At 38.0% G+C, this 25,637-nt stretch overlaps 1 protein-coding gene and 1 non-coding gene across 13 annotated transcripts in view; both read left to right on the plus strand.

Moving 5' to 3' along the window:
- CHD9 (chromodomain helicase DNA binding protein 9) overlaps positions 1–23,835 on the plus strand; it is a 233,048-nt gene extending 209,213 nt beyond the window's left edge. For 7 of the 12 annotated variants that reach the window (XM_042920638.1, XM_042920637.1, XM_042920649.1 and 4 more), the window contains 8 exons: positions 981–1,144; positions 2,492–2,764; positions 3,505–3,673; positions 9,736–9,875; positions 10,156–10,377; positions 14,422–14,550; positions 17,497–17,601; positions 20,334–23,835. In XM_042920638.1, coding sequence (XP_042776572.1) covers positions 981–1,144; positions 2,492–2,764; positions 3,505–3,673; positions 9,736–9,875; positions 10,156–10,377; positions 14,422–14,550; positions 17,497–17,601; positions 20,334–21,212 — 2,081 coding nt within the window. In that variant the 3' untranslated portion in view covers positions 21,213–23,835. Of the gene's footprint in view, positions 1–980; positions 1,145–2,491; positions 2,765–3,504; positions 3,674–9,735; positions 9,876–10,155; positions 10,378–14,421; positions 14,551–16,912; positions 16,968–17,496; positions 17,602–20,333 lie in introns of those variants that run through there. The other 5 variants (XM_042920642.1, XM_042920646.1, XM_042920644.1 and 2 more) reach the window with 4 other exon arrangements.
- Positions 14,659–14,762, plus strand: LOC122209272. Its single transcript, XR_006197544.1, has one exon. It is a non-coding gene; the product is annotated as a U6 spliceosomal RNA (small nuclear RNA).
- Positions 23,836–25,637: the final 1,802 nt, after the last annotated feature.

The following is a 25,637-nucleotide window of genomic DNA, read 5'->3' on the forward strand; positions in this document are numbered from 1 at the left end:
TGCTTTTGCTGTTTTAAGACATTTCAAGTGAAAATGAAAACGAATTCGGTTCACATAACTTAAGCATGCTTAAAATTGTTAACCTAAGTCTTATATGTACAGATTTTCTTAGAGAAGCACTATCGAAAAGGAAACTCATGTTACTGGTGCACACTCCCTATTCAGTACTCAAGGCATTGCAAAACGGGTTAATCAAACAGGAATTAGACATTTTGTACAATAATGGGTTTCTTTGTGATCACCTTCAGTTTAGTGTTCCTTTTTTTCTGAACATGCTGATCAGTGAACACATCAAGATCATATTCTGTAACAGCCAGCAGGGTTCTTAGATTAAGCCGTCAGACCAACAAGAGTATCATAGGCCCTCCTTGGCAGCTGTCTCCTCAGAATGACACAGGAACTACAGTTTGCCTGTAGAGGAGTGTCAGGTGGCTCTGTCCTTGCTGCAGCCCACAGTTCAGGTGCAAGGCAATGAGTTGATGGCGAGCGGGTGCAAGAGCCAGTCTGGCCTAAGGAGCTTCAGATCCTGCAGAAGCCAGCGTCTCTTGTGACGGCTCTGTGAGCACAAGTTTCAGGGTTGCCACAAGGACATGCCCCGGCGTACAGGTCCCCTCCTGAGAGGATGTCAGTGTACTCCTCAGGTTTTTATGGTCCCCTCAGTCCAAATGCACTTTATCATTCTGGAGTTTATATGTGTCCAGGGAGACAGACCTACAGGGTTAACTGAGGGTCAGATATTTATGCAGAAAGGGATATTGTGTTAACCCTTCTCCCTCAACCTCTTTAATGCCACTTATTTTGCTTTTGTGATAATTTTTTTAAACAGTGGGCACCGCATTGTATTCTAGGTGGATTTTTTTTCCTTTTTGGCCATTTGTTTTTACTTCTAACTTTTTCCTTTGAATAGTTATATAAGATTTGAAAAGTATATATAAAATTGTTTTATGCAGTCTTTTTAAAACAGTTATAATTGTTCTCAGCAGAAGGTACCCCTCACGTGAAAGCCTACGATGAAGAAAGTGTTGCGTCACTGAGCACTACCCAGGATGAGACCCAAGATAGCTTCCAGATGAACAATGGGACACCAGAGTCCGCTTATATCTTACAAGGAGGATACATGCTAGCAGCCTCATATTGGCCAAAGGTAAATGAGTAATGTCTTACCAGAACAGATCATTTTTTGAGTATTTCTCTATGTTGCTTTCATGGTAGATAACTTACTGTGCGGAGAAATAGGTCACTATAAAACATAGGATGGGGGCGCCTGGGTGGCTCGGTCGGTTAAGCGTCCGACTTCGGCTCAGGTCATGATCTCACGGTCCGTGGATTCGAGCCCCACATCGGGCTCTGTGCTGATAGCTCGGAGCCTGGAGCCTGTTTCAGATTCTGTGTCTCCCTCTCTCTGTGACCCTCCCCCGTTCATGCTCTGTCTCTCTCTGTCTCAAAAATAAATAAACGTTAAAAAAAATTAAAAAAACAAAACAAAAAACATAGGATGGCATTTTGGTGTTAGCATCAGAAGTATCAACTACTGTTACCAAGTAAATAGGTGTACTTGAATATGTTTATTTCTCAACATAACCTTAGAATGTTTAGAATAAGAGATAATGGATGCTGACATTCACATACAATATTCAAGGGCTTGTTTATGAATGGGTGCTTCGAGCTGAGTCTCCTTGAAGAAATTTACCATAGCCATTTATGACTTAAAAAAAAAGTTCACTTGGGGCACCTCGGTGGCTCAGTTAAGCGCCTGACTCTTGTTTTTGGCTCAGGTCATGATCTCACACTTCATGAGGTGGAGTCCCTCACTGGGCTCTGCGCTGACGGTGCGGAGCCTGCTTGGGATTCTCTCCCTTCCTCCCTCCCTCCCTCCCCCCCTCCCCCTCTCCCTCTTTCTCTCTCAAAAATAAATTAATTAAAACAACCATTTTTTTGAAAGTTCACTTAAGTGTATATACTTTCAGTGGTAGAAGTTCAGATCGGATTAATGCAATTCTGTCAGTGTGGCTAGACTAGTACAAGAGTACTTACCTTTAGGAGGGAGGTTGTGAAATGGGGAGGTGAAGAACTCTACTCTTACCTGCTTCTGAGTTGATTGAATTTTTCCAACGAACTTGTATTACTTGTATAATTATGAAAATAACAAGGCTGAGATACCTGGGTGACTCAGTTGGTTAAGCATCCAGCTTTTGATCTCTGTTCAGGTCTTGATCTTGGGGTGTGGGTTCAAGCACCGTGTTGGGCGTGAAACCTACTTTATAAATAAAAAATGAAATTACAGAAGACTATCTGTCATATATTTTTGGACTCCAATGGAAATTTGTACTTGAACTCTTACGGAATTACATATGTATGTGAGAGCATGTATACACACCAAATGCACATAGGTTGTACCAGGGTTAAATCCATCAAGGCCCTGAGCCATTTTATCTCCGAAGGGCTGGCCTGACTAGGAAAACCACACTTAGATGTTTGCATGCTTTTCCAGGATCGTGTGATGATCAACCGGCTGGACAGTATTTGTCAAACAGTTCTGAAAGGGAAGTGGCCTTCAGCTAGAAGAAGTTATGATGCCAACACAGTGGCCTCTTTCTATACCACAAAACTGCTGGACAGCCCTGGCGCAGCTACAGAATATAGCGAACCCAGTGTACCCACACCCCCAGGCGCCGGTGTTAAAGAAGAACACGATCAGTCAACACAGATGTCAAAGGTGAAGAAGCATGTACGAGAAAAGGAGTTTACAGTGAAAATCAAAGACGTATGTTTATTTTTATTGCCCTAGGACCCGATTGCGATTGCGTGTGCAGCATGCTTTTTCTGCAAGTGGCTGCCTGCTCTCACTCTTACTTCCTTCACATACTTGTTTTCTGGTATTTGGATTGTTTTCTTTTTGATATCCAGGTTATTAGACTTGAATATCCTACTAGAAGGATCATCATTAAATGTTTCTCTACCTATACTTCTGAAAATAGTCCTGCCAATCAAGAATGCTTTCTTAAACAGTCTGACAAATGCTAATTGTTTTGGTTCTTTTGTATAATATTTAAATGGTATGTCAGTGCACTTTCTCTTTTAAACATTTAGCATGCTCTGTTCTCAGTAACATTTCATTTTTCAGTATGATTTTTGAAGCTAAATTGATTATTCGGTGTCTAATATGTGGGTTACGTCCTCTGAAATGTCCTATGAATAATGTACATAGAGAAGTATGTCTCAAGCTGATAGTGTTCCAATGTACCAGTCACATGTAAAACTTTGTTTTGCTCAGAAAAGTGTATGTAGTACCTGTTTTTTTTTTTTCATTTAAGACAGAAAACATAATATTCATTATAGAAATTGGTTGACGTTCTTTTTCTTTAGTTCATTTCTGAATAGGAAGATGATTAACGTTTCAGGGTTTTTACTTCACTTTTTCTAAGTAAAAAATTTCTCTTACTAACCTGAAATGGGTTCTTTTTTTTTAATTGTTTCTTTCTTGATAATGGTGTTTGTTAACAGGAAGGTGGTTTGAAGTTGACGTTTCAGAAGCAAGGGCTTGCTCAGAAAAGACCGTTCGACAGCGAAGACAGTGCCCTGGGGCAGCAACAGTACCTTGCTCGGCTTCGGGAACTGCAGAGTGCGTCGGAGACCAGCCTCGCCACCTTTCCCAAATCCGTGCCAGTATCAGGTGAATACGGTCACAATAATTGCCTCAGTAGGAAATATTCCTGCTGTCGTTTCCAAATCCTCTTTTATTTATTCTTCTAATAAAAAGTCATCTATCCTCTAATGTCGGGGTCTCTTTTAAGTCTGTAATCAGTATAATTTTAGTTCTTAATAAATACCTGTTGAGGCGTTTAATATGACATTTTAAAGCAGGGTGCAGTTTTATTTGGGGGATTTAAATATTTGGGTGGAAATATTCTGTCGAGTCCCTTTATGCAGGTAAAAGCTCAAACAGCATTTCAATATAAAACCAATGATGAATTTGAAAGCAAACACCTGAACCACAAATGAATGGTGATTTGTAGAGAAGGTTAAAATGAGAAGTTTTAGAAAGACTTTAGAGACAGTGTAGTCCAGTCGTCTATAGGATACAGGAATTGTCATGACTAGTCCCTGAAAGACAATCTTTCATTCTCGTGGAATATTTACAGGAAAAAGATTGTTACTACCTTAAACAGCCCTTTATATTACTGGGCAGCTCTAATTACCACAAAATTCCTTCTTACTTAGAAGAAAATTTTGCTTGCAATTGTTTTTTCTCAGTGATTGAGATTCTGACTTTAAAGGCGTCACAAGGGGTGCCTGGGAGGCTCAGACGGTGGAGCGTCTGCCTCTTGGTTTCAGTTCAGGTCATGATGTCGCAGTTCATGAGAAGGAGCCCTGCATCAGGCTCTGTACTAGATGTGGAATCTACTTAACATTCTGTCTCTCCCTCTGTCTGTCTGTCTCTCTGCTCCTCCCCCACTGGTGTGCACGCTTGTGTGCTCTCTCTCTCTCATAAATAAATATTTTTTCTTAATATTTAAATGTCTGACTCTTAATCTCAGTTCAGGTCATGATCTCACAGTTTGTGGGTTCAAGCCCTGCATCAGACTCTGTGCTGACAGCATGTAGCCTACTTGGGATTCTCTCTCTCCCTCTTTGTGTTCTCCTCCCCACTTGTGCTCTCTTTCTCTCTCAAAATAAATAAATAAACTTTAAAAAAAATTTTTTAATTATTAAAAAAGTAAAGGCATCAGAGAATTAACCTGTTCCTATGTTTGCATGATCATCTTAACATTTTGAAAGCAATGATCATATCTCCTCCTCTTTGGGACTGTATCTCTTCTAACCTTTTAACAATTTGAATCAATAGTGTTTGTTAGATACCAAATTGGTGCCACATGTTGTGTGCTCTGTAGGTGCTGAGGTCCATAAGAAGTTTTGTTTTGTTTTGTTTTGTTTTTTCTTGATCTTGGTCTAGTGTGCTTTAATTTGTCTGTGTCCCGTTTAAAGTGCAGTATCAGAAATTGAGAATTTTACTCATGATCAGCTGCGTCTTTACAAAATGCAGGTTTTCAATTAAAGCAGATTAGTGACTTGAATTTCCATTACACCTACCATTTACATAAGGCTGAGGACCCTGTTTCAGTATTCTACTAGATCTGGTTGCCATGCAGTATTTGAAAACATTTCAGATCTCCTGCTGTGCATGAGCACAGTGTGTGGGACTCCTACGATTTGGGAAAATAATGCTTTGTTATAAGTGTTAAATTGGTTGCTATTCCCAATTGCTGCTGTGATGACTTTTTAATTATAAATCATAGTTAAATTACAAATTAGTACCGTCAGTATTACTTACAGATTCATTAACCATTCATTGTAATTCTCTAGTTCCTGGACTTTCAGACATGTACAGATTGCAGTTCAAATATGAATCAGCCATGCTTCTACTACTGAAGTATAAATCCCCAAACTGTGCTTTTCATTAACGGTATTGTATTAAAGGAGCTCTGTGTTTTTAGGGGAAAAATGGGAACAAATGGGGAAGATAAGCTGTGGGCTCTTTTGACTAACCTAAGTGGGGTTTAGAAATACAATTTCTTGTACTCTGATAACTCCACCATAAAATGGGATTGACACTAATATCATCTGACCATTTTATTGCTATTGCAGCTGAATTGTACAGTGTTCACCTTTAAGGTTATTTAAAGGTTACTTTGGCAAATATTACTATTTTTAATAGTATAAGTAGTAATTGTGACACTAATCTGCAGCTATGTAAAATATTAAAAAGCCTCAGACATTAAAACTAGGAAGAGTTATTATCTGAGCATTATATCTCATCCATCTTACTAATTTGAAATGTGAAATCTAGATTTGCCTTCCTATTCGACTCTTAGAACATCTCTTAACAATTTTTTCCCTTTTCTTGTTTATGAAATGAACGGTTGGGGTAGGAGAGAGTTGTTGGGTGAGATAAATAATATGTGTAGAGTGGCTAATACAGAGCCGGGCACATAATTAGATGCTAAACCAATGTTAAAATTGGTACCTCACAGGTTTTAGAATTAGATGCTGAATAAATACTATTATCATAATTCTTAATATTCCAAAGCCTAGGCCCTTTTTATGTTTATATGGGTCCCTCTGAATTTTATCTGAAAGTTTCCAATAAAGATACAGGTTGTAATGTAATTTAATTAATGAAGGGGATAGTAAAATAGCATAAATTACAATAAGACAAAACTAAAGAGCCCATTCCAGAAACTACCTAGAATAATGAACAGAGGGTGTTGATAGAGCCAAACAGCCTAGGGTTTAATTCTGTCATTTGCCAGCTGTGACATTAGGCCAGTAACTTAATGCTTCTGAGCTCATTTATAAAATAGGCCTCATATTACTTCTGTGTTGGGGTGCCTGGGTGGCTCAGTTGGTTGAGCATCCAACTCCTGATTTCTGCTTAGGTCATGATCTTGTAGTTGTGGAATCAAGCCCCACACTGGGCCTCGTGCTGAGTGTGGAGCCTGCTAAAGATCTCTCTCTCCCTTTGCCCCTCCCCCACTCTCTCCCACATGAGTGCTCTGTCTTTAAGCAGAAAAATTTTTCTTTAAAAAAAAAAAATTTTTTAATGAAAAAATAATGATACCTCTATGATTTTATTGTTTCGTTTTTGATGATTTAAGAAAACACTGTTTAAACCGCGTTCAGTGTGTGGCACCTCGTAGACATTTAGCAGAAAGAAGCTATTTTTAATAGTGTTATAATTGCATCTATGACAAAGGCAATACAAGCTTTATAAAGGAGATTAAGTTAAATTTTCCATTTTGGATTCTAGCTTAAATCAGTAACGTTTATAAAAATCACCCTCAGAAATAACTCAAGGTGGCTCAGTTTTTTTAAGAAAGAAAAAAAGGAAGGAAGGGCATCACAGTAGTATATAATTGGCCAAAGAAAATATGTTTATGAATTGTCAAATAGGGTATGTTTATAAATGCACACTTTGGTGTATATGCAGTTGTTTTTCCAGAGATAATTAAGTACTTTTTTATATTACACCGGAAATATAGTAAAGAGAAAGTAAAAAGAAACATAGACACTGTCTGCCTTTCAGTTGCTTGGTAGACTAAGACCTACATGTTAAAATATTAGACAAGACTTTGGAGCACCCGTGTGGCTCAGTCAGTTAAACATATGACTTGGCTCAGGTCATGATCTCCCGGTTCATGGGTTCAAGCCCCGAGTGAGGCTCTGTACCGACAGCTCAGATTCTATGCTGTCCTGCTTCAGATTCTGTGTCTTCCTCTCTCTCTGCCCCTCCCCCTCTTGCACTCTTATTCTCTCTCTCTCTCTCTCTCTCTCAAATCTAAACAAACATTAAGAAAATTTAAATATCAGACAAGACATTAACAAAAACAAGATAATATGTTTTGCCACACAGCACATTATAGTTACTAAATACCAGAGAAGAGGGGAGCCACTGCTGTCTAGAAACTTAGGCAGAGTCCTCTGGAAGAGGTAGAATTGAAAAAGATGTATAAGAGGCAGATTAGATAATGGTCTTTCTGGAAAGTGACCTTCCCGGGAGAGGTGGAAGAGAAGCAGAGAATAGCATGAACCAGAGACTTGATAGTATGGTTTTGTGATAAGATTGACATAGCTAGTATGTAAATCCCTACTGGAGAGATATTTGTATGAAATCAGAGCCTGCTTAGAAAAGGTGAATCTAGGTTATACACAACATAAAAACTGAGCTGGGGCAGGGATTGAGGGTTGGGGGTCATGCTGGAAAGGGGCTGATACAAGGTATTTCATTCATATTAGAATAGGAAGTCATGGGGCACCTGAGTGGCTCAGTCAGTTGAGCGTCTGACTGTTGATTTTGGCTCAGGTCATGATCTCATGGCTTGTGGGTTCGAGCCTTGCATCAGGCTCTACACTGATGGCACGAAGCCTGATTGGGATTTTCTCTCTCTCTCTCTCTCTCTCTCTCTCTCTTCCTGCTCCACCCCCTGCTCACAGTTTCTCTCTCTCTCAAATAAATAAACGAAAGAAAAGAAAAAAGAAAAGAATAGGAAGTTATGAGAAGTTCTTATAAAAAAGAATAGTACTTTTGGGGCGCCTGGGTGGCTTAGCTGGTTGAGTGTCCGACTTCGGCTCAGGTCATGATCTCACGGTCTGTGAGTTTGAGCCCCGCGTCGGGCTCTCTGCTGACAGCTCAGAGCCTGGAGCCTGCTTCGGAGCCTGTCTCCCTCTCTCTCTGCCCCTCCCCCGCTCATGCTCTGTCCCTGTCAAAAATAAATAAACATTTAAAAAAAAATTTTTTTTTAAAGAATAGTACTTTAAAAATGGTACTTTGGGAAAGTTTATTGTTATAGCTGAAATGTGCTAGGGGCACCTGGCTGGCTCAATTGGTTGAGCATCCGACTTCAGCTCAAGTCATGATCTCAAGGCTCATGGGTTCAAGCCCCACATCTGGCTCCCTGCTATCTGTGTGGAGCCTGCTTCAGATCCTCTGTGCCTCCCTCTCTATGCCCCTCCCCTATTGCTCTCTCTCTCTCTCTCTCTCGCTCTCGCTCTCGCTCTCGCTCTTTCTCTCTCTCAAAAATAAGCCTTTAAAAAAATAAAGTAAAATGTGCTATAGTGAAAGTATTTCCAAATCATTTATAATGTTTTGTGAATCTGGTTATAATGAAATTCACTAGGTGGATAATGAAAGCTTTTCTTTATAAAGTTATGTCACATTCCTAGTGTACTTTTTTATATGCAAACCTACTTTTTAATCATTGTAACTAGCAATTCCTTACCATACGATTTAAGGTACCTTTTTGAAGCTGAGATGTGATGAAGGTAAGTGGCTTCCATAAGGTTGCACAGCCAGCCAATGGGCAACTCCTTATTCAGGGATACCCTGGACTTGCTCTAAAAATTTTCCTTGAATTGATTAAAAATGCATTTCTCACTATAAGCTGTGAATTATTTTAAACAAACATCTCATCCTTAACAGTATTTTAAGGAGAGCTCTAGATTATGTACTTTTGAGGACAGGAACACCATTTAACTCCTCTTCGAACCATTGTAGGACCTTGTACCTACGTACAAGCTATTCGATAAGTATTTATTTATTGGAAAAAAATGGCTGAATGCATGGAACTTTAATTCATACCACTTAAGACATTTTTATTGAAATGTGGAACAATAAAGGTCAGTTTAACTTGGCAACTAAAAAGTTAGTGGTGATCTTAAAACCCCTGCCAAAAGCTGGCACAGGAACGGACTGTGGGAAATTGAGGAAGGAGCTGGTCGTGAAAAAGAGAGCACAACAAATACTAACCTTTCGAAGGTTTGGGGAATTATAAAAGGCTGAAAGAGGTTTATTTGTTGTTTGAGTTAGGCCATGTTTTTAAGTCAGGGAAAAGAATCTGATATAGAATGGGTATTTTGGCACAAGAAAGTAGACTGATAAAACAAGCTTTCAGAAAAGGTAGGAATTAGTGGCTGCAGAGGAAGGAGAAGGATTTGTCTTATCCGTGAGAAAGACACACTTCCTCCTCTAAAAGGGAGAGGAAGATAAGATGTGTGAGAATCAGGGGGGGAAATTTGAAGAGACAAGTCAAAAAGTTGATTATAGTTTTCCAAATTTTCAAATGAGGAATAGGGGTGGTGTAAAATAAGAACTAACACTTCCATATATTTAGAAAAATTATTGCTTTTAACTGAACATCTAGATTCTGACCACTGTTTTGCATTTTTTTATTTGATTAGGTACTTCCATTCAGTCAACCCTTGGTGCCAATGGAGTTAGATTAGACAACCAGCCTATAGTCAAAAAAAGGCGGGGAAGGAGGAAGAATGTAGAAGGTGTTGACATCCTCTTTTTTAACAGAAATAAACCACCTAATCATGTAAGTAAAAACTACTGATCCTTGAGTCCAAAATTCAGTCCTAGTAAATATACATATTGCTGTTCTGTGAATGTTTTATAGCATAAAAATATTAATTAGGAAATTAGATTGTACTTTGGATTCTATTTCAGAGGCATCCAACACTGCCTAAGATTCATGAAAATTTTAAATTTGAAACACTTACTTTTTTCCTCTTCAAAAACAGTTGCTTCATTGGACTTTGCAAAGAATTGAATGATAAAGCATAGCAATACAATTTTCATTTGGTGTTTTTCTACAGGTAACTGTAGGCCTAACCAGCTCCCAGATTTCTACAGGGATAAATCCAGCACTGTCCTACACTCAGCCTCAAGGAATTCCGGATACAGAAAGTCCGGTTCCAGTTATTAACCTGAAAGATGGGACAAGACTTGCAGGCGATGATGCGCCAAAGAGAAAGGATTTGGAAAAATGGCTTAAGGAGCACCCAGGTTATGTGGAAGATTTAGGAGCTTTTATTCCTGTAGGTGATGCCTTACAAATCTTGGTATTGATTTTATTTCTGTGACTTACCAAATCTGTGCTGATGAAGCATAAATTTTTACCCACTTATGTAAATACACGTTCTGCCCAAGATTTAGGAAAGCTAACAGAAAAAAATACCATTTTCCCCATGAGTGCCTTTTTCCATTTTTCCATTCTGTGCTTAATAGTAATATATACAGAGTACCATGTAAGACCATGTTACCATGTAACAATATACAGAGTACCATGTAAGACCCAGTGAAGGTTACAAAGGGATAACATTTCCAATCCTTTTCCTCAAGGAGTTTATTTTAAAATACTAATGACCAGGGGCACCTGGGTGGCTTAGTCAGTTAAGTGTCTGACTTCAGCTCAGGTCACAATCTCACAGTTTGTGAGTTTGAGCCCCGCGTGGGGCTCTGTGCTGACTGCTTAGAGCCTGGAGCCTGCTTCTGATTCTGTGTCTCCCTCTCTCTCTGCCCCTACCCCTCTCACACTTTGTCTCTGGCTCTCTCTCTCTCCCCCTCTCTCTCTCTCTCAAAAATAAATAAACATTAAAAAGTAGTAATAAAAATAAAGTAAAACACTAGTGATCACATTAAGGGTGCCTGAGTTGCTCAGTCTTGGTTAAGCAAGACTTGATTTTTGGCTCAGGTCATGATCTTACCGTTCTTGAGATTGAGCCCCATGTCAGGCTATGTGCTGACAGCGTGGAACCTACTTGAGATTCTCTCTCTCTCCCTCTCTTTCTGCCCCTCCTCCACGCACACACATGCTTTCTCTCAAAATAAATAAATAAACTTAAAAAAAAATACTATGATCATATTAAACATGTATTGAGATTTAGCTGTGTACCTGGCATCATAATTAGCACTTAACGTATATTATCTCATTTAACACTCATGACACCTTTATCAGAATGGCGTTATTATAACTTTTTTAGATAAAGAACTTAAAATACTAAAATTTTAAGTAAATATTACAAGCTACAGTCTTAAATCCAGTGTCCAAACTACTACTTTTAAGCTCTTCTTCAGGCTATAACAGTATAGCTGTGTCTCTCCAGATGCACATTGAGTTTACATTAATCCAAGTGAGAATTGTTACATTTCATTTGCATTTTTACATCCCCTGAAATACTTTGTGCGCGCTATCTTATAGGCATATGGCTTTCTTACTCATAGAAATCTGTTATTTCATTTTGCAGTATTTTTTTTTAATTTTTAATGTTTTATTTATTTTTGAGACAGAGAGAAACAGAGCATGAGCAGGGAAGGGTCAGAGAGAGGGAGACACAGAATCTGAAGCAGGCTCCGGGCTCTGAGCTGTCAGCACAGAGACGGACGCGGGGCTCGAACTCGTGGACCGCGAGATTATGACCTGAGCCGAAGTCAGACACTTAACTGACTGAGCCACCCAGGTGCCCCTCATTTTGCAGTATTTTACTATTAGATACTGATTACCAAAATTTGTGCCACATCCTCTATACAATGAAGCTAGCAGACCTATTGTATCTGCCTTCATTATGAAGATTAAATGGACAGCCCAGTGAAGCTGTCTTAGTACTCTGTGAGCTTCTTAAGGACCGTGTCCTAGTTACCCCAGGACTTTGTATCCCCAGGACTTATTTAGTACATAATTCCTGATACATAGAATAGTATCTAGCTTTCTATGAATATTCACTGAGCCAGTGATTAAAAACTGAAAGTCTTTTGAAGATTAAAAAATTCTATATAAAGGTAAAGTTGCTATTTTATTAACAGAAAAAATTACTTGTTATTTTTTTTCATGAAAACGAACTACAAAAGCTCCAGTCCCTACAGTGGTCTTTGTGTCTGTAATATGTACTTAGTCTAGAATTTTACATTGCCATTATTGACACCAGGAAATAACCAAGTGCCTCAGTCTTGAGTTTCACATGCCTTTCACATCCCTGGTTTTCTCAAAGGATGCCACTAATTCTTGAATAAGCTTTAAATATGTTTGATTTTTTAAAAGCCAAATAGGGATGCCTGGGTGGCTCAGTCAGTTGAGCATCTGACTCTTGATTTCAGCTCAGGTCATGATCCTAGGGTGGTAGGATCAAGCCCCACATCAGGCTCCTCACTGAGTGTGGAGCCTGCTTGAGGTTCTCTTTCTCTCCCTCTGCCCCTCTCCCTACTCACACGTGTGCTCTCTCTCTCTCTAAAAAAACAAATTAAAAAAAAAAAAAATGTTTTAAGCCAAATAAAGCTCTTATAATTATGAGGGGAGGAATTTTCCCTAAATATGATGGATAATCTTAGAATGAATACTACAATTCTAACAATAATGAGAATCATTAGTTTAACCCTATAACTTAACATGTTAGAAAATAACATTTATCTAGGCAACAGATTTTTATTGAGTAGCTACTGTGTGCTAGCCCCTCTTTTAAGGGATGGAGTATAAAACCATGAGCAATATAAAGTTCTTGCCATCGTGGCATGTATACTGTAGTCTGTAAAGGATTCTCCTGTCTGTCTCTCATCGCTGCAAAGGAATCTTTATTAATTTTTTAAACTTACAGCCATTCATCATTTTCACTGCAAATAAACTTTTTATCGTAATGTTTTAGATAACGTTACATACTATTATTAAGATTTTAAAATATTTTTAAAAGCAGCATTGTGATAAAGAATACAAGATAACCGTTAGTTTGATTTCTGAAGGATACTTCACATTAATGATTTTTTGGCTCTCATACTCTATTGGGATATGTCTAGAGCTGAGTAACTATAACATGATAGATACAGATATATAATAACAGGTATGTATAGAGTACCATAGAAACAGATAAAAGGAATATGAATGACTCTGCCTAGGCCAAGTGTCTAAGGAAATGTGGAAAGAAAAGAGAGCTGACATACGTGACTGATGGATGATAAAGAATAAGTAGATTTGACCAGGTTAACCCAAGAGGAGGCTATTCTAGGCATTATAAAACAATTATGAAGAGTTGAAAGAGGATAGGATTGTAAGACACATTCATAAAACAATGGCTAGCCTGATGTCACAGGGTGTGTGGGGGACCGAGTGGGGCAGTAGTAACTAGACAGAAAAGGTGAATTTAGGCCCAGGCTGTGATGGGACAGGTATGCCTTGCAGAAGAGTGTGAGCATTCATCTCTTGCAATGTTCTCGTTGGTCCGAAACAGCTATAAACATCAAGCCCTGCTTTGCTAAGCTGTACACGTAAGCAGCATGGCCTGATGCAAAGAGTTTTATTGCCAGATCCTGCCACTTGCTAGCTGCGTGGCCTTGACGAAGGTAACCTCTCCAAAGAGATAAAGACTATTAGTGAGATGAGATAAAAACTCACTCATAAAGACTATTAGTGAAGAGATAAAAACTATTAGTGAGATGACGAAAGAGGAGAGCCACAGCTAGCACAAGTACAGATTGTATCAGCACAGAAAAAAACCCGATGTGTCAGGAGAAAAAGTAAAGAAGTGTACAATTTACAGGAGGCTGCTCCAGCATTATTGGTAACTCTAAAGCCTTACTTAGTATTTTATTACACAGCGACCCTCAAACAACAAGGTTTGAATTGTGCATGTCCCCTTATACATGGGCTTTTTACAGCACAGTATGGAGAATGCATTTTCTCTTCATTCTGATTTTCTTAATAACATTTTCTTGAGCTTATTTTGTGGTAAGAATACAGGATATAACACATATAACATACAAAAGATGTGTTAATCAACTATGTGTGTTTTCAGTAAGGCTTCTGGTCAACAGTAGGCTATTAGCAGTTAAGTTTGGGGGGGAATCAAGATATGAGGATTTGTGACTATGGCAGGGGGGAGCACCCCTAACCCCATGTTGTTCAGGGGTCAGCTGTATTAAATATAAAAATATTTAAAGTTTAAGTCTTTTAAAGTATAACTAAAGGGTAAAATCTTCAATGTTAGATATAGATATCTAATATGTATTATACAGTATTACAGGATTAAGTAACTTGGTTCAGCTCTTTTGTACTGTTCGCACTGTTTTAAAGCTATTTCTTTGCTTATATATTTTAGAGAATGCAGCTCCATGAGGGGAGGCCCAAACAAAAGAGGCATCGGTGCAGAAACCCTAATAAACTCGACGTTAATAGTCTTACTGGAGAAGAACGTGTTCAGCTGATTAACAGAAGAAATGCCAGAAAGGTATTTATATATTTGTGGTTAATCCTTTGTATTGGTTCAGTGCTTAGGATTTCTCCAGAACCCTGTTTCATTATGCACAGTTTCCTAACAGACCTGGACAGATGTATTGTGTTCGCTTCGGCAGCACGTAGAATGAAACTGGAACGATGCGGAGATCAGCATGGCCCATGCACAAAGATGACGCACAAGGTCTTGAAGCGTTCCATATTTAACTAGCAGATTTGTGAGAAGAGACACGGGCTGTGGTTTTATACGGTCTAATTTCAAATCCCGCATCTTTGGCTAAGCTGTGGAACGAAATAAGCAAGTCACTTCACATGTCTGTGCCTATGCAGTGTGGCACTGCACAGGAGCACCACATCCAAAGCAGTGGCTCTCACTGGGAGCAATTTTGTCTTCCAGAGACATTTGGCCATGCCTGGAGACAGCTTTGGTAGCCACAACTTGGGAGGTGGGGTGATGGTAGGCAGGGGAAGGATGCTGCTAAACGTTCTCCAGTGCAGACGATAATCCCTTACGGCACCAGCCCACAATGTCCATGGTGCACGGGTTGAGAAACTCTGATGTTCTCGTCACAGCCATCATGGATTTATATATTTATCACTCATTCCCTGTCAGATGGTCATAAAGTGATTAAAATCAGCATATTGCTGGGATGAGCACTGGGTGTTATACGCAGGAGGTGAATCCCTGGAATCTACTCCTGAAATCGTTATTGTACTATTATGCTAACTGATTTGGATGTAAATTTAAAAAATAAATAATTTTAAAAACTGGAAAAATAAATAAAATCAACATATTGCGTAATTTTCTGGTAGATGAAAATAGAATGTCTTAAACAAAGGTCCCTTATAGAATAAAGGCACTGCTGTGTTTGTCTTAGTGCTTTATTGACTGATGAATGGCAAGAGTCAGGTTTTTCCAAATTCTAATTCTAAAACCAAAGGTGGCTCAACATTTGTTTCCCCAAATTGTTTTTGTTTGTGTTTGGATTGGTAGGTGTCTCTTTCAACTCACAGCATAAATGATACAACACTTGGACGCCCTTTTTGGAATCTTATAGCTCCGGTATTTTTATTCTGTTTTTTTTGTTTTGTTTTGTTTTTGTTTTTGTTTTTAATACAGCTGAACATGCAACAAAATAAAGAAAAAGATGACCTCAGAATAAGAACAGCAGATTTTTCATTGAGTTCCTTCACTCATAAATTAATTTAACAACTGTTTTGATATTGTTATGTGTGCCAACTCATTAAAATTAATACAGATCTTTCCCCAATTTTGTAGAGATCGCTTATTCAGCTTTTGTTAGTACTTTAAAATGATGTCATAGGTGTATTAGGGAAAGAACAAGATGACATTCTAGTAGCATTTTGCTTAATTTTGTGCTTATGTAGATTGTGTTACAAATCTTTGCACTTCATCTTAAAACAAAAATTAGCATTACTAGCTATGGATAAATTTGTCTTAGCCAGTTTTAAGGAAATGGAACAGTTTTGTATTTTTACTTGTTAGGTATTAAACACTCCTAATCTTATTTTAATTTGTGGTAACCTGATAAGGGACCTATTCATTTCCCTTAATTTATAGTTAGTTCTTGTTCAGAGTCTCTAGAGTACAGGCCTAAGGCTTGAAAAGAATCTACCTTCTAAATCCCCATAAACCACCCAGAGGGCCTCCATTTAAATTGGAACTTAATGAAGGGAATAAAGAGAAGGAGAGTAGGACAGAAACTGCAGAGACTAAGTAAAGACTGTAGGAAATACTAGAAAAGGTTACATACGGGTATTATACCTGGCCACATTAAAATCCTGTCTGTGTCCTGTCAGGAGATAATATATATTCGTCCAGAGAGGTATGGAAAAAGGACTTACGAAGTATCTTTAGGCTCCAAAGGAACATGAAGTTGATAGGTCCAAATCATTTTGTTTTAATTTCATACTAACTATTATATATAGGTTTTAAATTTTCTCATATTGTGATTACTTGGTTGGTTGTATCGCTTTTCACATTCAAAAAATATGTATATTTTTTATAGTTAAGGTTTCAATTTACGTGACAGATAAGAGCGTGAGTTTTTGAGACCCGAGGTTGAAAGTTGACCCTAACACTAACTAGCTAGCTTTGGGCGATTTATATAACTTCTCTGAGGCTTAATTCCTTCATTTGAAAAACAGAAATAATACTGTCTCAAAGGATATAGTGAGGACTAAAGTAAGTCATATACTTAAAATCCTTAGCGTACTTGGCATATGATAAAAAGAATAAAATATTTGTTATGTGCGAGATGCTAAAGCACTTGAGTTGTCTCATTTTTATCCTCATAAAACCCTATAAGGGAAGTATTGTTATCCCCATTTTACAGATCAGAAAGCTGAGGCTCAGAGGGATTTATTGATTTGCCCCAGTTCACATAGCTGGTAAGTCTGACTCCAAAGGGTATATATGCTCTTAACCAAGCGATATCACCTATCCAGCATAGTAAGTGCAGAGTAAATGGTGGTTATTTGTTTTACTATTCTAGTCACTTAAAGCATTTAAAAGTTACATTGCCACATGTCTATATGTTATATTAATAGTGCTTCTGGGGACGCCTGGGTGGCTCAGTCGGTTAAGGGTCCGACTTCGGCTCAGGTCATGATCTCGTGGTCCGTGAGTTCGAGCCCCGCGTCGGGCTCTGTGCTGACAGCTCAGAGCCTGGAGCCTGTTTCAGATTCTGCGTCTCCCTCTCTCTGACCCTCCCCCATTCATGCTCTGTCTCTCTCTGTCTCAAAAATAAATAAACGTTAAAAAAAATTAAAAAAAAAATAGTGCTTCTGGCCTGTGGTAGTCCTTTTTAATAAAGATTGTCAAAGGTGGTTCAAGAAATAAACTGTACAGCACAGAATAAAAGCAAGAAGTGTCTTCATATTTAGTATCTTTATCTAACCGTCTGTTTTTCATTTACAGGTTGGAGGTGCATTTGCTCCCCCTTTAAAAGATTTATGTCGATTCCTGAAAGAAAATTCAGAATATGGAGTGGCTCCTGAATGGGGAGATGTTGTTAAGCAGTCTGTGAGTATTTCATACGTACTAACTCAGGCATCATCTCAAAAATTAGACGCTGTTTAGTCGAACTGAGAAAGACAGCTACCATATGATTCCGTTCATAAGCGGAATCTAAAAACAAAAATCAAAAACAGAACGGAACAGAACAAAAAGCAGAATCAGATCTTTAAATACAGAGGGGAGGTAGGTGGAGGCAAAATGGACGAAGGGGAGCGGGAAGTATGGGCTCCCAGTTACGGAATATGAGTAAGTCACGGGAGTAAACGGCACAGCATGAGGAATACAGTGAGTGACACTGTAACAGGACGGACGGTAGCTGCACAGCATAATGTATAAACTTGTCAGATCACTAAGTTGTACGCCTGAAATTAACGTAACATTGTGTGGCAATTATACTCAAAAGGGAAAATTAGATGCCATTTAATTATACCAGAGATTAAGTTTTAAGAATTAAATATTGCATGAACGTGTGACAGTGTTTTTTAGTTCACATTTTTATTTTGCAGCACATGTTACAAATTTCTCAGATGCTTGTTGAGTTAGAATGCAGAATCAACATAGGCTGATCTGTTTTCATTTTAACCTCTAAGATAACTATTTGAGCAATGCTACCAAGATTAATCAAAGATGTGAGGAAAGGTGTTTAAGTATATTCATCATAGTATAGTAGTAAAAAATTGGGAATATATTAATGGTCCAGCCATCTATTGGAAAACTATGCAACTGTTTTATTTCATTTTATTAAGTTTATTTATTTTTTATTTGAGACAGAGAGAGAGGGTGAGCAGGAGAAGGGCAGACAAAGGGAAAGAGAATCCCAAGCAGACTTCGCATTGTCTGAGTAGAGCCCAACATGGGGCATGATCTCAAGAACTGCGAGATCATGACCTGAGCCGAAATCAGAAGTCACCTAACCAGCTGAGCTACCCAGATGTCCCTTTGTGCAACTATTTAAAAAATTGTATCAGGGCACCTGGGTGGCTCAGTTGGTTAAACATCCAACTCTTGATTTCAGCAATCAAAATACAAAGCTATTTTTTCTACAAGTGTCCAAATGACAAGGGCAGGCTATAAAACTAGGTTCATTATGATTCTATTTATTTTAGAAACAGAAGTGGGAAGAATTGTAGAATCTGTAGATATGCACAAGGGAAAAATGGAAACACACATCCTGAAACGTTAGCCATGGTTTTCTCTGAATGGTGAAATTATGGATGATTTTTTTTTCTTTGTATTTTTTTGCTGTCTTATTTTCTGCAGTGAACCCTAATGCTTTTGTAAAGAAAACAAGTAAGTTGATCAGTTCAGAACACCATTTAAAAATAGTACCATGAGTGTCTTTGAAGCTGCTGTCGGGAGCTGCACTGTCACAAACGGTCGTCACCAAGCACGTGTGGTGATTGAGCGCTTGGAATGTGGCCAGCCTAAAACAGAGTGTGTGTAACGAGTGTAAAACACTGGGCTGGAATTTTGTTTTAGTATAGTTGACACACAATGTTACATTAATTTCAGGCGTACAACTTAGTGAGCTGACATGTTTATACATTATGCTGTGCTCGCCACAGTGTAGCTGCTGATGCTATCACAACATCACTGGGCTATATTCCTTATACTGTGCCTTTTATTCCCATGACTTATTCATTCCATAATTGGAGCCTGTGTCTCTCACTCCCCTTCCCCCATTTTGCCCATTCCCCTACCCTGGTTTGGGTCTTTAAGACTGAGTTTGGAAAAAATAGAAAATATAAAATATCTTTATTTTCATATATTACATATTGAGATGATAATATACTGGTTAAATTTTATAAACAGACTATATTACTAAAATTAATGTCACATGTTTCTAATATTTTTTCTTTATTTTGAGAGGGAGAGAGAGAGTAAGCAAGGGAGGGGCAGAGAGAGAGAGAGAGAGAGAGAGAGAGAGAGAGAGAAAGTCCCAAGCAGGCTCCGCATGGTCAGCACAGAGCCTGATGCGGGGCTCGATCTCACGAACCATGAGGTCATGACCTGAGTCAATATGAAGAGTTGGATGCTTAACCAACTGAGCCACTGAGGCGCCCCTAACGTCACCTATTTCTGTTTTACCATTTTTAATGCATGCAGTTACCAGAAAATTTAAAATTACATTATGTGGCTTGTATTTCTCTTGGACAATGCTGGTCTAGAGATTCTAAACTCCTATGACTTCTAAGAGTTTCTAAGCCCAGAGTCATGGGAGAATCACTTGAATATCTTTTTCAGCGTGGCTGTGGCTCTCCCTCCCTATTCCCAAAGTGACAGAAGATTTGCATGAAGCCTCTCATTTAACCTTTTACTTACTTTCTCTGTCCTTTTCCTTATCGTTCTTCTAGACTGCAAGAGAGGCACTTCTTTATTAGTCTCTTAGAGTCATTGGTGATGTGAGACATGTAAAGGTGTGGAAGCAACCCTCATGAAAAAATGTCTTTGGACCTTCTTTTTTCCAGAACTGTTGCACAAATGTGTGCCTCACAGTGTGGAAGAAAGCTAGAGGCCTCCTTCTGCTCTCTTGCCCTGTGAAAAAAATGATAAGTGGAAGAACTATTTCAGGCCACCACTTATAATGTGAAATTAGGCTATGTCTTTCATAATTGATTATGTTCTATCAGCACAGACTAAGTTTCTGAGTAATTATGGATTTCATTTGATAGCTATTGATTTTATTTTAATACAGCTGTTGTTGCTGATTTTTTTTTTTTTTTTTTTTTTTTTTTTAGGGGTTTCTTCCAGAAAGTATGTATGAGCGTATTCTCACTGGTCCCGTTGTGAGAGAGGAGGTCAGCAGGCGGGGGCGGCGGCCCAAAAGTGGAATTGCGAAGGCCACGGCAGCGGCCACAGCTACAACTGCCAGCGGTGTTTCAGGCAATCCTTTGTCGGCCAACGGATTACTTCCAGGTGTGGATCTCACAACTCTTCAGGCCTTACAGCAAAACCTACAAAACTTGCAGTCACTGCAAGTCACTGCAGGGCTGATGGGAATGCCTGCCGGCCTTTCTTCTGGAGGAGAAGCTAAAAACGTGGCTGCCATGTTCCCCATGCTGCTGTCAGGAATGACTGGATTACCAAATCTGCTGGGCATGGGAGGGCTCCTGACAAAGCCTACCGAATCTGGAACAGAGGAAAAAAAGGGAAATGACCCTAAGGAGCTAGAAGGAAAAAAAGAAAGGACAGAGAGTCAAAATTCAGAGAACGGGGGAGAAAACTCTGTGTCAAGTTCTCCTTCGACATCGTCTACTGCTGCATTAAATACAGCTGCAGCTGCCAACCCGTTAGCTCTTAACCCACTCCTACTCTCCAATATACTTTATCCAGGGATGCTTCTCACTCCAGGCCTTAATCTTCATATTCCAACTTTGTCCCAGTCCAATACTTTTGATGTACAGAAAAACAAAAACAGTGACTTAGGCTCATCTAAGTCCATAGAAGTCAAGGAGGAGGATTCCAGAGTTAGAGATCAGGAAGACAAAGGAGGAACTGAACCCAGTCCTCTCAACGAAAACAGCACAGATGAGGGTTCAGAGAAAGCCGATGCTTCATCTGGATCTGATAGTACATCATCATCATCCGAGGATTCAGATTCTAGTAATGAAGACTGATTCCCAGACTGCACTTAAATTATGAACTGATTTTGGATTTTTTTCTTTAATTATTAATTGTAAATACCCCAGTGTTGAGTGCATCAATAACTTACTGACCGAACATTTCAGTTCTTTGTTTAGAAGTGCAAACTGCTTTCAGAGACGTTTTGCATGTAATATTTCTTAAAATTCCTAAGTTTCTGAACTCGTATGTACTATCAAATACATAAAGGTGTAAAATTGCAACAAAAGGCATTATAATTTTGTTGGGGGTTAATTTTATGAAAATGATGCTCAATAAGAGTTGTATATTTAATATATTTGCAGTGAACACAGAATACTTTATGCATATTACTGATTTAATTTGAATATAGTTTTACAGCCTCCTTGACACCTATAATTTACAGATCAAAACTCAGCAATAATTTGGGCAGCTAATGAATGTCATGAAAGCTGTAGAATCTACATCGCCATCCATTGCTTTAATTACATGAAAATGCTCTAGTGTTGTGACGCACTGCTGATGCTTCCAATTCAGGTACAAGTGTGTTTTCAAGAAGAAATAAGTTTCCCAATCAGCCAATTTAACTGGCTACCTGTTACCTCAGCTGAGTTAGTTTAGGAAGTTTACATTCGTTTCTAATTCTATACTTGTTTTCAGGGGTTTTTTAAACACATCCTATATATCATGTTAATCTGGCAAGAACTGTGACTTGCTTTTTGCTGAGCTTAACTCTGCTGTCGGTAAAATCAAGTCATAAAATAATCCTGTGTCACGTGACTTTGGCACCCTCTAGACATACTTAGTTTCACTTTTTCCAAGTTTGGCCTCCTCTTAGAAATAATTATGTCTCAGATGAGTAATGTCTGTTTCCAGGGTTCAGAAAAGGCAAACTCATGAAATGCCACTGAAAAGAACTTTCAACACAGCATACTTCATGTAAAAGAAATTGTTTGTTTGCTTTATTTGTGTAGATTTCTATTTGTGTTTTATGTCATGGAAATATTCCAGAATTAACAGAGGATAGTGGTAAAGTAATATGCAGAACACTCTGAATTCATTTTGAGTTTCTAGGTAGAAGCAGATGAAATGTTGCCCAGAATCAGTGTTGGGTTATCAGTTTATATTAAATATACTGAGTTGGCCCATTTTGAATATGCACTTTGAATAATCTCAAAAAATATATACAAGTTATACCTGTAAACCACAAAAACGAAGCCCAAGGCTTCTGATCAATTTCTTAGAACCCTTTATCATGCAAAATCTGTCTGATATTTGATTTGTGATACAGTTTCTCCTGCTAAAGCTGCTATTCCGACAAGATGGAGAGGTCCAGTTTCACTTTCATATACATTTAAAACAATTAGAACTGAATTGGAGTAAAATAGCATTTACATCCTAAGGAGAGAAAGATGTTAGCATTTTCTGGTACTTGAATAAGTCAGTGATAAAGTTTGCGAGGGGATAAATTTAGGGGGAAAAAGTACCCCACTTCTCTCCCAGAGGAAAAAAATAACTTTCAGTGCGTTTTGATAAAACTCTGTTGTTTTGTCATGAACCCAGCAATTATATTGGATTTTCCAAGATCTTTACCAGTAAATTATGTTTCTGTGTGTAAAATAACTAACCCCTTATTAGAGAGACAGTGTTACATGTATTTACAAAATCATATAACTTCCATTGGGATTGTATTGATTTTTGTATTTTCCCCAAAATAGTGCTTTGAATTGATAGTCCTTTATGCAATGTCTTAGCAATAGTCACTCTAATGCCCATCCAGGAGAAGTGGGTAGTAATTCTTCATCATGAAAATGATATATTACATATTTAGTATGTTCCCTTTGCAGTATTGCACTTTTGTTTAACTAGAATACACCTATGAGATAGCCAAAGTTTCTCAAACACAGTTAACCTGGTTTGCCGGTGAAAGTATTTCAACAGCATCCACATTTCCCCCTCTCTCCCTCTAGTTCTACCCACATGATCTTTATTCCTTTCTTTCCCCAATTAAAAAATAAAAGGAAAAAAAAAAAGCCCTAGATCTTATCACTAAAAATCTAATTTATATCAAATTTATGAGATAAAGTATTTTCCTAATTACGGTCAAATGAATTTGGTTAACATCTTAGTGATTCTCTTTCTATGTAATAAGGCAATTTGCAGTTTTCAAAGCATTAATACTAACTTTAAATGTTCTCTTGGGTTTCAAGACACTTCTACTTAGTATTGATTGGGGAAAAGTCGTCCAGCTATCAGCTTAAAAAAAAATGCATAAATATGGTTGTGTAAAGTTAAGGGTTATAAGGAAAAAAAAAAAAAAATCAGTAGAATTCCATAATACTAAAGTTGCAGTTGAAAGGATATCCAAGTATGTGTTGGTAGTTACTAAAAGAATTATAGCTGTTATTGCCTTGTATTTATAGCTCTTGTTTCAGGTTTCATGATTCAAGTCTTAGTCTAATTTTTCTTTTGGACATTTGCAATATTTACCAGTTGTGTTTTGTGTAGTCTGAATTTGCTTTCTGTAGTTGAGCAAACGTCTTAAAAAGTCATTTGTAATTTATTAAATTACTTTCTATGATGTTCTATAGAGCAAATGGAAGTTTAATTATTTTTTATTAAACATATTCTTTGACTACCCATGATGTCAGCCTCTGTACATGACAATACTCCTTTTTTTTAAATTGACTTTTGTATATAATTGATCTTAATCCAGTTATAAAAGAAACCATAGTCCTAAATCTTTAAAAGAAAAGGATACTTTGGAAGAATTTTTAAAAGGAGAAGTTGGCTATAATTATATCCACAATATCGTTATTTCCTTAAGTTTTCTTCCCATGACCTTTAAAAAAAAAGTCCAGAAAGACTCAGAGCTATACCTAACCTCTTCACGGAGTACGTTTTGGAAATCAGTAATTTTTTTTTTTTTTCCCTTGTTCTGAAGAGTCTTTCCTAATTCATCATGATTGTTTTGGTGTTTTTATAAACATGAAAGAAATTTAGTTTTCCTCTAATTAGAAAAGTAGAACAGTAGAGTCTCATCATACATTCATTTAACTTGGAAGCCATTCAACTATACTTTCATGCTTAGAAAACCCTTCTTTTTCTTTTCTGTACAATGTAGCATGTAAACAAACCCAAGCCAACTGCTTCCTCTAGTGCTCATCAGAGGAACAGTAATCTACACAGTGCTAGAGGAAGAATTGGCTATGTTAGATGTTTTGGGGAGACAATACACTATGTACAAAACGGTATGTTCTGTATTTTGTGAGCTATAGGAGGGAGAGTGATTGTTGACTACAAGTAATGTTCACCTTAACAAATTTAGAACTTAGTCTCTACGTAAATACAACTCCAGTACATAAGCTATTTATTTTAAAATGCAGGAAAGCACAAAGAAATATATTTAAATCGTCATAAACCCACCCCAAGATAAATGCTGTTCATACAGATACCCAACGTGCTTAATATGTATGTTACATACATGTAGTGGGTTGAATCGTGTCCAACAAAAATTTATGTCAAGCCCAAACCTCCAGAATGTGACCTTATTTGGAAATAGGGTCCTGGCAGATGTAATTAGTTAAGATGCAGTTATACTAGATTAGGGTGGGCCCTAAATCCAATGACTGGTTCCTTATAAGAAGAGGAGAGGACACAGAGACAAAGGGAAGAAGGCTATAAGACAACAAGCAGAGACGAGTGACACTACTACCAGCCAAGGAACACCAAGGAATGTCAGCCACCACCGGAAGCTGGGAGAGCGGCATGGAACAGATTTTGCTTCAGAGCCTCCAGAAGGAAGCGACGCGGCCAACACCTTGATTTTGGACTTCGGGCCTGAATTGTGGGAGAATAAATTTCTGTTGTTTTAAGCCACCCCGTTTGTGGTAATTTGTTATGGTAGCCCTAGGAAACTTACGCACTTTCATATTAAATCAGTATTATATTTACTGTTCTGCCCTTAATATACTGACCTATGTCAATAAGTACCCTGTGTTGTGATGTTTAACACCTAGTATTGTCTCATACAGTTGGAATTTATTTAACCATGTATGTACAAGTGGACGTTCAAGTTTATAAATGCATCTTTGGCATCCACCCCTGTGACTTCCTTAATCCCTAGAAGTGAAAATACTTCCTCTGTTCTTGAGGATTTTGATTTGTGTTGCCAAGTTTACAATGATGCCATTAGGAGCAACTTATACTACCACAGCAGCATGTATTTTGTGCGTGCTCACCCCAAAATCTTACCAATACTGTGTATTGTCTTTTGAAGTAATCTTTGCCAAATTAATAGGCAAAAATAACATCTTGATGAATTTTTAAAATATTCTTCCCTTTTCTTACTAAAAAAAAAAAAAAAAAAAGACGTACATATTCTAGAGAATTTGAGGGGTGGGGGCTCGGGGAGGAGGAGTTGGGGAAGCACAAAGTAAACC

This window comes from Panthera leo, chromosome E2 (genome assembly GCF_018350215.1).
Source record: "Panthera leo isolate Ple1 chromosome E2, P.leo_Ple1_pat1.1, whole genome shotgun sequence".
Classification (NCBI taxonomy): Eukaryota; Metazoa; Chordata; class Mammalia; order Carnivora; family Felidae; genus Panthera; species Panthera leo.